Raw genomic sequence first — 12567 nt, 5'->3', positions numbered from 1 at the left:
TTCTATTGCTTGACTAGCCTAACTTTTGTCGTTTAAATCTACAATACCTATACTTTAGAGCCTCGAATTTAGCTTAACGTTGCCACACAAGATTCTTTTCAAAGTTTTTTTTCCAGCATTACATTTAATGATAAAGCCTCAGTATTTCAATGGAGTTTTATTTGTTTGAAATCAATTGATGGAATTTTCTCAGTCTTAGAAATGGTACCCACATTTTTTTGAGTCATGAGTAGATTGTTCTATATTTATTTACCAAATGTTTGTTTTGCCCGAACCAAAATAAGTTACTGTGTTGCGCCTTTTGCGTACCTGTTTCTCATCTTATTTTTCCATTATTCAACCAACGCGTTTGGTCTCGTCCTTCTTATCTCTCCTCTCCATTCTATTCACATACTTATTATCAGTTGATATCGCCTCACGCACCCGTGCAATGTGATGCGATCACCCGTGCGATGTGATGCGATCACCGTGTGTGTCATGTCGAGCATGTGATGCCTCTGCAGTTGTCCGTTGCGGGCTTCGCTATATGCCTTTATTTTCTCTGTCATTTCCTGTTGATAGTTTCATGCCCATGCTTTAATTTTCATTGCTGTTACGTTCAGGACTCTTTTGTTCTGAAATATTCTTTGGTGACTTTTGGCAAGATTTCCTCGCATGAGAACCAAATTTAGTTAATGATTATGACATAGTCCTGACTAAATTGCATGAACATATTTGTACGCACTGCATTTTGTGGAAGAAAGGTGTAGAATGTTACGTTGTCGTTAGAACAATTTTATATTTATCTTTAAAAATTAAAGTTTCTTCGTTCCTACTACCTTTAATTTTGTATCATTTTGATTCAATACGAATGAAAACATTAACAATGACATTAAATAAGTACAACTGTTATTTATCATTGATGTGAGTGGCCCGTGACTGGTTACAGAGAAATGACTAATCATGTTATCGCTCTCTACTCTGCCGCAGTATCAATACTAGAAGCTTATAATGTGTTACGTTATGCGCGGCTGTCGCCATCGCTCATTGTCTCGTTGTTGGCTGCGGGTGTAATTAGTCTTTATAATTCCTGTAATCACCGGACAAGCTAATAATGACACGTGGCTAACGATGCTACGCTCAGTAGTCAATTGTTGCATTTAACAAAATTTTAGAAAACAAATACATCAATTTTAATCAATCATGAAGTCTGAAAATTCCCGCAATCCGTGGCGTGGCGGCAAGTATCGGATGCGGTTCATTATCAAGAACAGCGATCACAATAAGTTTCCTTGGTCGTTATTTGTAATTTAAGTCAATGGGCCAGCGCAGCTCGTGCTTCAAGTCGCTTGTAATCGACTTAGAGTCGCGGCTGAAAAAAAAGTTCGCGTAGAAACTTTTTTCCAGCCGAGTCGCGGCTAGAAAAGTTGCTTGTTTCTACGGCACCTTAGAGGGGCGGGTGCCGAGGGTCGTCGGTCTGGAGCCCTCACTCCGGATAATCATTAGGTTCTGCGGGGGAAAATTACACCAATTATTTACGGCTTGTGGTTGACCCGTAGATATTTTCCCTCTAGGAGATCAAGCGAATGTATGCGGGGTTGGTTTGGAGTCTTTATAAGCCAGGAGTATAATTCATTATTTCTTATCAGGAAAGCTCTGTTATTGATACTTGTATTTACTTCAATAGTTTATTTTATTGACCGACTTGACACTCATCTATCCAACTTATACTGTCAATAATAATAGAATTCATTGTAATTACGACAACCGTAAATTGTGGCGTATATAATGTGAGCGAACGCAAAATTGATGCACTGCAGCTTTCAGTTATTACTTCAGGTCTGTTAGGTATGACAATGTTAGGTCCCAGTGAACAAGGTACTTCGGTGGCAGTGGTAGGTATCGCTGTACAAAGGTAGGTATCGCACCCCGGACAGTGTTAGGTCCCAGTGTATACCATACAGGGTATTGTGCCATTATACATGGCACCTCGTGCATTTGAAGTGACCGGTGGTCAGCAATGGAGAGGATGTCGCTCGTTACTGGCAGCCTCCCTGATGATGGCGACTATGACGATGTAGTTGTTTGGACGAGCGCGTTTCGAGTGCGAGGCTATGGACGCTTTCCTTTTTATTTATTTTTTTTTTCGTTACTACTTACGTGAGTCGTGACGGTCGCGCCGCGCGTTCACGAATTCAGAGTCTTTGGCTGTCACCATACTGGATGCGCTGTGCGCTTTTTGGATTTGTACGCGCAGGTTAAAAGAAAGAGAAGTTGTATATTTTTCTAAATAAACTCAGTATTTTGGGTGATGATAAAAAGATGTATAGACGGTTGGAATTTGTTGGAATTGTCGCATGAAATTTTGATCTCAAAATTCATTCTTCCACTTTGTGAGCGATTTTGAATTTGAATTGTCAAATCGTGGATGCGGATCTTACTGTAGAAATAACGCATATATTCAGAGCACAAAACTTCAACCCTCTTAGTTATAACCCTTCCTAACTCGATTTCGCGGAATTTCAGGAGTTTGCCGCGGGCGATTTTGAAGGGTTTATATTTTTTTTAATTAGCCTGCAGCCCGCCTCGTGATGTCCGAACAATTGTCATCGTGGCGCGGGGAATGAACAAGCGGCCACATCTTTCTGCCGTCATTCTCCTACTGGAAGCGGGCCAAACTCGGAAGCTTTTATCTGACTAATTTTCCACGAACTGGCCTCTGAAGAAGACGTAATGTGCTGCAAAATAAGAATGTTTTAGTTCATTAAAGTAAATGGGAGAGTGGTTGTGCAGTACGAGCGCTGTAACTGCCTCATCAATGCCAGACAATGAGGGGAGGTGGAGGCAGGGCGGAGAGGCGGTCTGTATGCCTTACGTGACTCCATCTGCCTTCTCTCTGACGCCAACGACCGCACGGTCCACCAAGTTGTTTTTATCGTCGAGTATTTTGTTATTTTTTTATTGCACTAGGTGCTAACCAACTTGGTCGGTACTTCACACCCTTGACATTGTCTCGCTATTTTTCTTTACTCGTATCCCAGATAATGATATTAAAATAACTAATTCATATGTGCTTTATGTTGCTTGAGTTTACCTGTGTAGAAATAAATAGTCTATTCTTCTAGATCAGATTGTATCAGTCCTAAAACCAAATAGATATAATTTTTTGATTCATGCCGTAATCCAAATGTGACTAACCCAGCTTGCTGTAATACCTTCGTATTCTGGCCATACTTTCAAAAATCGCTAAGTGAACGTAAGTTCATCAGCCAATCATTGACGGTTTTCCAAGCAAAATCCACCAATCATAGACAAGAAAATAGAGCGTAAGTACTTACGTTCACTTAGCGAGTTTTGAAAGTATGTTGAACCATAAAATGTCCATGCGCTGCACAAGTGTCGTATGCAGCGAGTCGGTAACGCGTATGCGGCGCTACAGCCGCGTGTGTCTGCATGGCCGCGATATCGATCTTCTGGTGACGTGTTGGATCCTTTGCGGATCTTTGCCCTCTCCGGAGTGCGTGAAAAAAGAAGCAAAAAAAAAAGCCGTTGCTTTTTTGGGACACCAGCTGCAGACCTTACCTTGAATTTGGCTGAGTTGATTTTCCGGTTCCCCTAGACGCGGTGTCGTTGAGTTCCTTGCGACAGCGTGAGCACGTTTATTGCATCTTGCTTATTGTGTTCAGTGTGAAGGTGCGTGTATAGATGTCACTTTTGAGTGCTTTTTATATCCAATTGATCTGTGATAATTAATTAATTCTGCCAATGACGTACGTTGGAGAAGTTGACGAACGTGACAGTCGAGGTTGTTGAACCTGATCACGTCTAATCTATTTATCATTGCAATTCTTACAGTCATGCATATCCGCGCTGCGTGTAATATCGAATTGTTTGATTGTTTGAACCGAGGCTTTAGCCGCGAGCTGTTGCACAACGTATCAGTTCAGCTCCTTTCTGTTACGAAACGTATTAGTTTAACTGCCTGTTGTTACACAACGCATCAATTCGCCTGCCTGTTGTTACACAACGTATCAGTTCACCTGCCTGTTGTTACACAACGTATCAGTTCACCTGCCTGTTGTTACACAACGTGTCAGTTCACCTGCCTGTTGTTACACAACGTATCAGTTCACCTGCCTGTTGTTACACAACGTGTCAGTTCACCTGCCTGTTGTTACACAACGTATCAGTTCACTTGCCTGTTGTTACACAACGTATCAGTTCACATGATGGCTGTTGCGCTACGTACAAATTCACCTACAGTATTGCATAAAAATGATGAAATATCAATTCATCATTAATTTATTGCATATACGTAGTGTAAAAATTCACCTGCTGCTCGTAGCAATTTGACAACATTAGCGTCATATCCCGTAGGTTTACCTGGTCAAGTGCGTTATTATATCTGTATCTGACTATGATTATTTCTCTACTTCACACTATACTCAGTTGCTTGAAGTTCCCTATAGGTCTAGAACCTATAGGTTTATAGGGAACCAATCAAACCTATTGGTCTATAGGTTGGATTGCGTTACTTGTTCTTGCACTAACCACATTTCCAGTTAAATTTCCTTGACCAAGGCAATACAGGTACGGTGCACCGGGGGTTGAGTTCTACGGTCAACATGACTCCCACGATCATGCCGTCACCGCCATCTCTTTTGTACCTGGCAAGGTAATATTAGTATTAAATAAAAACTCTGTTGTCATCCATTTTACAAACTGTTCTTTAAGTGCATGAAAATCTCAGTGCGGTAATTTTAATAAGAATACTCAGAGCCACAAACAAAATTGGTGAAATTTGTTATTGTTTCATTGCTTGGGTTCACAGCTTGCCATCTCATTTTTGTACCCTTAGTGGTTCCCTGTTGATAAGATATTGTTTTATTTGTTAGTTATTTAATCCATGTACATTTATTGATTGCTGGATCAGGGCCAGCTGGTGACGCTGTGTGATGACAACAGCCTCCACCTGTGGCAGCTACAAGCAGATGGTGGGCCTCAGTCCAGCCAGCTGCGCCTCCTGCACTCTGTTTCACTGGAAGGAAAGTGCGTATTTTTTAAAGAAAATCATATCAAATTATTCATGGCAGTGAGGATAATTAACTAGTTTAATAAATTGATAATTATAAGTAAGATTCAAACCATGTGCAATTGAGAAGGCAACGGATTTAATTATCAATTTTTTTATTCAGAGGTGAATGACGAAAATATTCACAGTACCTTCATATTATTTTCAAGTATTATGTATATATGCAAGATAACAAATATTTTTGAAAAAGACAAAAGTTTCAATAGAATTATCTCTTCATGAAGTAATGACCTGCATAGTACCTATATAGCCTCGTGAAGCCTGCCTCCAGAAGACGATGTTGGCAACATTATCTGTGCATCCGCTAACTTATTACTTATTTGGCCAGACTGAAGAGGATCAGCGTGATCAGCTGTGGCGTGGGCAGCAACAATGTGCTGGTGGGCACCGAGGGCGGCAACATCTACTTGTGCAGCCTTAAGACCTTCACCTTCTCTGACAACATCATCTACCAGGACGTGGTCATGCAGAAGTGAGTAGCATCATCTACCAGGACGTGGTCATGCAGAAGTGAGTAGCATCATCTACCAGGAAATACCTCAGTAGTATCATCTACCAGGACGTTGCCTAGGGAAATGGAATTCTACTCTTCTACCGTTAACTTTCAAGTTTTAAAGCAGATTTAATTTTTGTATTCCTAATTAATTACTGATTAATGATAGACTGTGCTGCTTTCATTGTTAAATTCTTAAGATTTCTGTCTACTTTTTGTTTGTGAGCATTTTACTTGTACTTCATTATCAAATTAAATAATTGAATGTTCACTTCCGACAACAGTTCAATATTTCAGATAATACATACCAGGTAAATATTAGTATAGTGTTCTCAACTAAGTTCCCTGTTATATTAACTATTTTCATCCTTATTATATTTATACTGCCTCAACTAAGTTCCCTCTTATTTTCAATATTATTATCCTAATAACATTTCTACCTCCAGCGTGCCTGAGGTGTACAAAGTTAACCCCGGTCCAGTGGAGTCTCTGTGCCAGCATCCTGCCCAGCCTGACCGCGTCCTTATAGGATACCAGCGCGGCCTGGCTGTGCTCTGGGATATGCCTTCACTTACTGCTCTGCAGGTCCTTGTAATCTTGTGCATTGTTAACATAGCTTTATTATAGATAATGCATTGTGAACATAGCTTCATTATAGATGTATGTCTGTTCATTATATACACCTATGTAAACATGACTTCATTATATGTCTGTTGTGTCTTACTTCATATTCTTCATAGTCTGATGTCGTCTGCTGTTTATTTATGATGCCATCAGTCCCCATCACCCACAGAAGTGCAGGTCCCTTTAAAAATGTACATTACGAACATAGCTTCAGTATCTTCCTTCGCATCTGTTTTTTACAGTCTGGTTGCTTTCAAGATTTATTACCTTGTAGAAATAAACGTAGAAATCATTTGTTATGGTTTAATCGTTAATGAGGCAATACGCAATAGGGTTCTTTGCAATGTCAATACTGTCTGCTCTATATGGTTTTTTAGATTGTCACCGAATTCTGATATAAGTTAATATCTCGGGGTAAGTTTTTCTTAATTTTTTTATCTGATTAAAAGTGTAAAAATAAGCATGCTTGACGACATTTTTATTCGAAAACCTCTGTGTTGCATGAAAAAGTCCCACGCGTTTTATGCTAACAACAATTTGAAGGACGATGTTCTTATCTGAACACGCATATTGACGGCAATCCTGGAAATTTAATTCACCAGAATCTGAAAATGCATGTTTATGGCAATCCTGGAAATGTAAATCCACCAGACGTACGTGGACCTATGTGTTACATGAAAAATCTCACTCGTTTTATGCTAACAACAATTGGAAGCACGATGTTATTATCTGAAGATGCATAATTGATGTCAATCCTGGAAATGTAATTCACCAGACGTACGTGAGCCAGCAGCAGCTGGAGAGCATCAGCTGGCACCCTGATGGCACGCGCTTCATATGCAGCCACAACGATGGCTCTGTCACCATCTGGCCCTGTGTCCTGCCAACTCAAGGTTTCCTTATCTAATTTACTATCTTTATTCATCAAAACATCTATAAATGCTTCTGATTTTATTTTTCTAATGTTTGAAATCGTGAAATGCTCAATAATGGTGCAAAATATTTTGAAGATGTGATATCGCTTATCTAATTTAATACAATTGCTTATCTAATTTAATATTTTTATTCATCAAGTAATATATAATTGCTTCTGATTTGATTTTTTTCATGTTTTTTTTCAAATATTTTGAAGATGTGATATTATTTACACTATGATGAATCAAGGATACTGTAGAATTTTCGCAAATTCTAACATTGAAATCTTTGATCGGCAGGAAATTCTGAAGTAAACAAGCAGCCGGAAAGTTTAGACGGACCGAACACAATCTACGGACCCTTCCCCTGCAAGCCCATCACTAAAGTGGAGTGGTGCCGTGCTATGGGGTCAGTGATTAGCTCCTGCTTACTTGTTAATTCTTGCTGTCTTATTAGCTCTTGCTGTCTTATTAACTCTTGCTGTCTTATTAGCTCTTGCTGTCTTATTAACTCTTGCTTCTTATTAACTCTTGCTGTCTTATTAACTCTTGCTGTCTTATTAACTCTTACTGTCTTATTAACTCTTGCTGTCTTATTAACTCTTGCTGTCTTATGGAAGCTAGTATATATCCTTGGCCTGACTCGAAATTCCAATCAATACCACGCGAAAAAAATATGAGCGGTTCAATAATAACTTATGAATCTTATCATGTTCATTTATTTGTGCATTAATGTCCATTAAATTTATTTTCGGGGAGGAAGGCATCAAAAACATACCTATTAAAAACGTATATATTGGCAGAGAAATGTGTATGTATAATTTATGGCAACGTTTCTACACTGAAGATAAATAGTTAGTAATGTGTATATTGTAAGATATGTTTGTGTGCAGCACGGAGGGCAGCGACCTGCTGGTGCTGGGGGGCGGTATGCCCCGTGGTAGTCACGGGGACCGCAACACCGTGACTGTGATGCACTACAGCGGCGAGCAGCACGCAGACTCCAGCACCGACCAGCACGTCACCTTCAGCCTCTCATCCCGCGTTGTCGACTTCTGCGTCACCGACCGCCACTACGACCGCGTCAACGACAAGACGGGCGAGCAGACTGGTCAGGGGGTGATGGGTGGGCAGCAAACTGGTCAGGGGGTGATGGCTGGGCAGCAAACTGGTCAGGGGGTGATGGCTGGGCAGCAAACTGGTCAGGGGGTGATGGCTAGGGAGCAAACTGGTCAGGGGGCGATGGGTGGGGAGCAAGCTGATCAGGGGGTGATGGCTGGGGAGCAAACTGGTCAGGGGGTGATGGGTGGGGAGCAAACTGGTCAGGGGCTGATGGCTGGGGAGCAAACTGGTCAGGGGGTGATGGGTGATGGCTGGGGAGCAAACTGGTCAGGGGGTGATGGGTGGTGACTGGGGAGCAAACTGGTCAGGCTGTGATGGGTGGTGACTGGGGAGCAAACTGGTCAGGCTGTGATGGGTGGTGACTGGGGAGCAAACTGGTCAGGCTGTGATGGGTGATGACTGGGGAGCTCAGTGGTCAAGCTGTGCGCGTCCCAAGTGTATAATTATGATCGCACCAGCAACAAGACTGATGCGTGCTCTATTCAAATCCTGAAATTTAAAAAGTATTTCCTTCACCCAATTTTTATTGTCACTACCAATTAATTTTGTCGTGCGTCGTTCACATCTCATATTGAGATCTGTGTCGGTAATTTTGCTGCATTTTGCTATGAACGGGGTTGTTTGGCTGGAAAAGGGTATCTCATATTCGATAATTGTTAAAAATGTCGAGGAAACTCAGGCTGAATTCCAACACTTATAAAGATTAATTTTTTAAACTCATGCCGATCAATTGAACTAAGTTTTATTTTTCCCTAGACACGTCTGTTGCGGGGTGCCTGATCGTGCTGTGCGACGAAGAGATCGTCTTCATTGACTTGTGCTTGCCAGAGTGGCCGACTCTGCCACAGCCCTACCTCTGCTCCCTGCACTGCTCTGCCATCACCTGCACTGCCATCGTCTCTAACCCCCTCCCTTCCGTCTACGCCAAAATAAAGGTTTTATCGGCTATTTTTTTCTTTCACTGCTGTTTTTTTCACTTGAATAGAAGGTTCTTAATCTCATTCCTAGTTCATTTTACAGAAAACGTTTAGTATTATCTTTGCAGTTTATTAATTTATTTAAAGTTCCTTATTTGAATATATTTATTTTATTTGTTCTACCATTAACAGTGATCATATCTCAGTTTACTCGAATAAACATTGCTTAATATCCTCCTGTTTTCCTGCTTATTATGTTTATTTTTAATTTATGCATAGCTGCGTTTAGATATTTGCCCCAAGTTCTGATTTGAGAGATAAACTTCCAGATCTGTATTATATTCAAAAGAAATACACTAGTGTTGCTCTCTCTTTTAGGGTGTTGAAATAATAAGAAGCAATATTCGTAGAATTGGCCATTCATCTCATACCATGCTATATGGTATATGCTATATGCCATTTGAAATATGCTATATGCTATAGGTATGCAATATGCCATATGCTATACGCATGCACTCTGATTTGTGAAGCAACATGGATATTCCAGTCAGGCAATTGTGAGCCTAAATGTTTATTTTTTTTCGTCATCGCGTTAATTGTGTTTTGTGATGATGGGCTTGCTGTGAAGAATAAATTATTTTAAAATTCCCAATTATCTCCATCACATTTCTTATTCTAATATTAACTCAATAGTGTGAATATGGCGTTCTAGTTTCTTTTTTATGTGCCATTAAATTTTATTTAATTGAATAAATTTAATTAAATTAAATATTAAATGTTGTCTATTATTATTTGCGTGCGCAGGCTGCGGGTGCTGCTGGTGTGGGGAAGGATGTATCAGCTCAGGCATTCCCCATCTCAGGGGGCGTGGCCGCCCCCCACTCTGCCCCATCACCTGACACTCCCCAGGACCTGCTCATCACGGGGCATGAGGACGGTGAGGGCATCCACTCTACGCTTGATTAAACCTGCAATTTTTCCAGATTTCTTGACAATTTTTTAATGTTTTATTATGTTTCGGTGTCTATATATTCACTAGCACATCAATTTTCGTAATGTTTCCTTATGTTTTGGTGCTTATATATTCACGAGCACATCAACCTTGTATGCGTAGTTCTTCAGTCATCTTCTGTTTACCAAAAATGTTCAGTCTGAGACAGCAGCTGCGTTTTTAGCGCATTTCCTCATTTATTGAAAAAATGCGCTATTGTGCTCTTCATGTCCGTACGTCCGTCCGTGACTTCACGTCAAAGATGGACGAGAAAATGCGCTCTCTATCACTCACTGCAGTGAGTACTGAGTTATATTTTTCATCGTTTTTTTTCTAACAACATACAAACCGTGCAGGTACGGTGAGGCTGTGGTGTGGGGGCGGTGTGTGCGTATCACTGCTACACACCATCAACACGGCCACGATCTTCACGTCTGACGAGCTGCCTCCTGACGACGGCGCTGGCGCAGAGGACGATGACTGGCCTCCCTTCAGAAAGGTCCTTCTTGTCAAGCTCAAATAATGCAATATTTCACCATTTGTTCATTTCATGATGAAATTATCAAAGTTTTTAATAATAGGCCTATAAGATTTCCAAAATATTTCGTTGCTGCCGGTAAATTAGTATGTTTAGCTTCTGAAATTTTAATAAAATTCTTATAATTCTAATAGTAATGTAAATTTAACAACGACTTAAATTGTTAATTAAAAGAGAGAAGTGTTATTCATTCATAATCAATATTATTAATAATTATAATGATAATTAATATTATTAATAAGTATGTATTGATATTTATTAAGAGTTATTTATGAATCTTTTTCAGTAATGCAAGTAGGGTTGGCGAAGAAATTTTCAATCAATTGTTGAATAATTTTTAGAGTGTGCGGTCAGCTTGTGATTCTTTACACTTGTTAATTCATGTCCAAGCGTCTCCAAGTCTTCATTGATTCTAGTGAAAGGCCTAATCAGTATATAATATTTATTCTAATTTTCGAAACATTTAGTGAAAATATTTTACCATGCTTGCTGTTTAAGCCTTCAATGGATAGTTAAGTTTCATTTGGCAGCTAAAAATGTTGAAATATGAATACTTTCACATAAATATTATACCTATGAGTATTTTTCGGATATTTCACTGTTTTCTTCTCAATACATCGCCGTGAGAAGCAAGCCTTGGTGCGTGCATCACTCTATTTTCCAAATAATAATCCTTGATAATAAGCTTGGATTATGACCGATGATATAATCATATTACAGACAGGTTTGTTCTACCCTTTTTTTTTCTAAATAATAATTTGATAATAAGCTTGGATTATGACTGATGCTATGCTTATATTACAGACGGGGTTATTCGACCCATACAGCGACGACCCGCGCCTGGGCATCAAGAAGGTGGAGATGTGTGGGCTGAGCGGCCAGCTGGTCGTGGCTGGCACAGCTGGACAAGTTATTGTCATCAACTATACGGACAGTACCACTTCTGAACCTGCTAAACTACAGGTAATTAACTAGTTACTGGTGATAAACTAATTGTACTTTCCAAACTACAAATGCTAAACTAGTTGTACTTTCCAAACTACAAATGCTAAACTAGTTGTACTTTCCAAACTACAAATGCTAAACTAATTGTACTTTCCAAACTACAAATGCTAAACTAGTTGCAGGTCCTGAATATGTTAACATTCACAGCTCAATTTATTTACGACACATTGCCTGAAATGAACGTGAAGTTTTTCTTTATTTATTTGGTGTGAATTTATTTCCTGTGATATCTCTAAATGTTTAGTAGTATCAGATTGCATTACTATACAAATTAGCTCTTGAATACAGCGGAGAAATAGACTAGGTTAATATCTATGGCAACTATTATTACATGTTATCTATGGTAACTTGTATTACATGTTATCACTACTGCAACTAGCATATTATTTTAATATGGTTATTCTGCACTGATTTTCCAAGCTATTCTAATTGTATTATTTGAAATTCGCTGCAAACTGTGGAGCTCTAACTCAGAATTATTTCAAGTAAAGAATTGAGTGATTATCTCCGTATACGGGGATGCCGAAAAATTGCTGATGGTGTGAACCTCACGTCAAATTTTCATTGAATTCCTAATTCTACCTTCACATGTTCTGTAAATTGATTATAGTTGAATTTAGTATGGAATATCTGAGCTATTATGTAGCATAATGATGTAATAATATGTAATGTAATGTGCGCAGGCTGTGGATGTGAACCTCGTGGCAGAGACAGACAATTTCGTCTGGAAGAGCCACCCTAAACTCGAGCTCAAGCCCGACCCTGTTGATCTGGGACCAGGAGTTGAGGTGAGATCCTTCCTGAATTACTGCGATTTTCTGATGTTTTAAACTGTCGTATGTCTATTTGAAATATACGTCATGTTGGACCTGTTGAAAGAATTTTTAGAAAT

At 39.6% G+C, this 12567-nt stretch overlaps 1 protein-coding gene across 3 annotated transcripts in view; it reads left to right on the top strand.

Annotated features, from left to right (window-relative positions):
- Nucleotides 1-12567, top strand: part of LOC108671309 (lethal(2) giant larvae protein homolog 1) — a 40679-nt gene that overhangs the window by 9827 nt on the left and 18285 nt on the right. For 2 of the 3 annotated variants that reach the window (XM_047885568.1, XM_018158824.2), the window contains exons 3-14: nt 4570-4654; nt 4913-5028; nt 5400-5543; nt 6011-6149; nt 6964-7081; nt 7403-7511; nt 7996-8213; nt 8981-9159; nt 9946-10078; nt 10489-10631; nt 11475-11633; nt 12359-12463. In XM_047885568.1, the coding sequence (XP_047741524.1) occupies nt 4570-4654; nt 4913-5028; nt 5400-5543; nt 6011-6149; nt 6964-7081; nt 7403-7511; nt 7996-8213; nt 8981-9159; nt 9946-10078; nt 10489-10631; nt 11475-11633; nt 12359-12463 (1648 nt within the window). The other variant, XM_047885569.1, reaches the window with a different exon arrangement.

This window comes from Hyalella azteca, unplaced genomic scaffold (assembly GCF_000764305.2).
Source record: "Hyalella azteca isolate HAZT.00-mixed unplaced genomic scaffold, Hazt_2.0.2 contig2444, whole genome shotgun sequence".
NCBI classification, from domain to species: Eukaryota; Metazoa; Arthropoda; class Malacostraca; order Amphipoda; family Hyalellidae; genus Hyalella; species Hyalella azteca.
This window is presented reverse-complemented; position numbering and strand designations above follow the sequence as displayed.